At 40.8% G+C, this 1,798-nt stretch overlaps 1 protein-coding gene across 1 annotated transcript in view; it reads left to right on the top strand.

The window, feature by feature from the left end:
* SHISA4 (shisa family member 4) overlaps positions 1–943 on the top strand; it is an 83,765-nt gene extending 82,822 nt beyond the window's left edge. Inside the window, exon 5 of the mRNA XM_040424210.1 lies at positions 43–943. Within this exon, the coding sequence (XP_040280144.1) occupies positions 43–77 (35 nt within the window). The 3' untranslated portion in view covers positions 78–943. The remainder of the gene's footprint in view (positions 1–42) is intronic.
* Positions 944–1,798: the final 855 nt, after the last annotated feature.

The following is a 1,798-nucleotide window of genomic DNA, read 5'->3' on the forward strand; positions in this document are numbered from 1 at the left end:
AGCATTCTCTTAAACATATATTTTCTTCTTTCTTTTCCTTAGTTGCTCCTCCAAACATAACTTATCCTGGAGTATGATAAAACTTAACAGGAAAATGGTTGCCACTGGTTTGTTTTAGAGTTAAATTCATTGATTTCATATCTCTTCATAAGGATATCTTGTATTTATTTTTTGTTGTTTTCACACCTGTATAACCACTTTACTACCATGTAATGTCAATGTATATCCCTCCATTTGGGAGACCATTTGTTTTAACTTGCGTCACTGACTGTCATGGGTTTATATGTTTTACTGTTGTTAAATATTTTACTTCTGTTTATGTAATCGTACACAACTGTGATACCTCGTGGTGCAAACACGACTCCAGTAAATATTTGCAAAATCTTTTTTTTATTTAGGTGTAGAGTGACAACGCGTTTCGGAGTAAATATATTCCTTTTTCAAGTCTGTGGGGTCCGTGCTAATGCAGATAGCGTAGCTTCTCACATGTGGATAGTCCAAGCTGATATGTGGAATCGTCAAGGTCTGGAAAACAAGGAAGGAGTCCAGTGGCTCTGACAATTCGGATGACTGGAGTTTAGTGAAGCAAGGTAGTCAAGTAATAGTCCAAGTTTGGTACACAGATGATTGTGATAGCTGCGGTGTGAGGCAGAGGCGTAGTCAGGTAACAGATAAGAACAGTTTGCAGGAAGCTCAGGAGCAGTAGATGGCCTAAAGGCAGGACGCACAATCTGGCCGGTTTGTGCGTCCTGCCTTTAGGCCATCTACTGCTCCTGAGCTTCCTGCAAACTGTTCTTATGTTACCTGACTATGCCTCTGCCTCACACCGCAGCTATCACAATCATCTGTGTACCAAACTTGGACTATTACTCGACTACCTTGCTTCACTAAACTCCAGTCATCCGAATTGTCAGAGCCACTGGACTCCTTCCTTGTTTTCCAGACCTTAACGATTCCACATGTGAGAAGCTACGCTATCTGCATTAGCACGGACCCCACAGACTTGAAAAATGAGTATATTTACTCCGAAACGCGTTGTCACTCTATACCTAAATAAAAAAAAACAAATATCTACTGGATTCGTGTTTGCGCCAAGAGGTATCACTGTTGTGTACGGTCTTGGTACATATCCCCCCCATTGAACCTTACATCACTCCTCTGGAGAATTGGCCTCTCCACTCACGAGAATTGAGAGATACCGGCAGCACCGACCCACTGATCTCACGAGTATGGTGCCTCTGATGCACAACACACAAAGGTGAGCACATTAATTGGCACCTTTCGTGTTTGATTAACCTCACAATTTCATACTATCCTATGAGCTTTTTTGCCACATATACTGTTTATGTAATGGCAGATTTCAAGAGGCTGTGTCTCCAGGATCAACTTTATTAAACCAGGTATAACTGCCTGGAAGCGCTCATGATGCTCATTAAAACAATACCTTTATTTTGCTTGTATCCTATATAGCTTCAGAGATAGTGGTGTATTTATTTATTGTCAGTTGAGAAGTTGAAGCACTAGGGGGCAGAGCTGAATCCTTAGAGCACTGCTATGTAACACTCCCTGTGCTCTGCACTTTCGTCCCTCCCCTTGATTGACAGGACTTGTTCTCAGCAGAGCGGTGTCCTAGCATGTACATATCGTATACACTATTTACTATAGCTTTGCCACATTGAGATCTGCTTAGAAAGCTAATAAACATATTATTGCTTTATTCACGGGCAGAATATATAATTAGAAAGATACCAGTAATGTTTTATCTATCTTAGCATAGAAAAAACATTCTTCTCTGTGG

This window comes from Bufo bufo, chromosome 3 (assembly GCF_905171765.1).
Source record: "Bufo bufo chromosome 3, aBufBuf1.1, whole genome shotgun sequence".
NCBI lineage: Eukaryota > Metazoa > Chordata > Amphibia > Anura > Bufonidae > Bufo > Bufo bufo.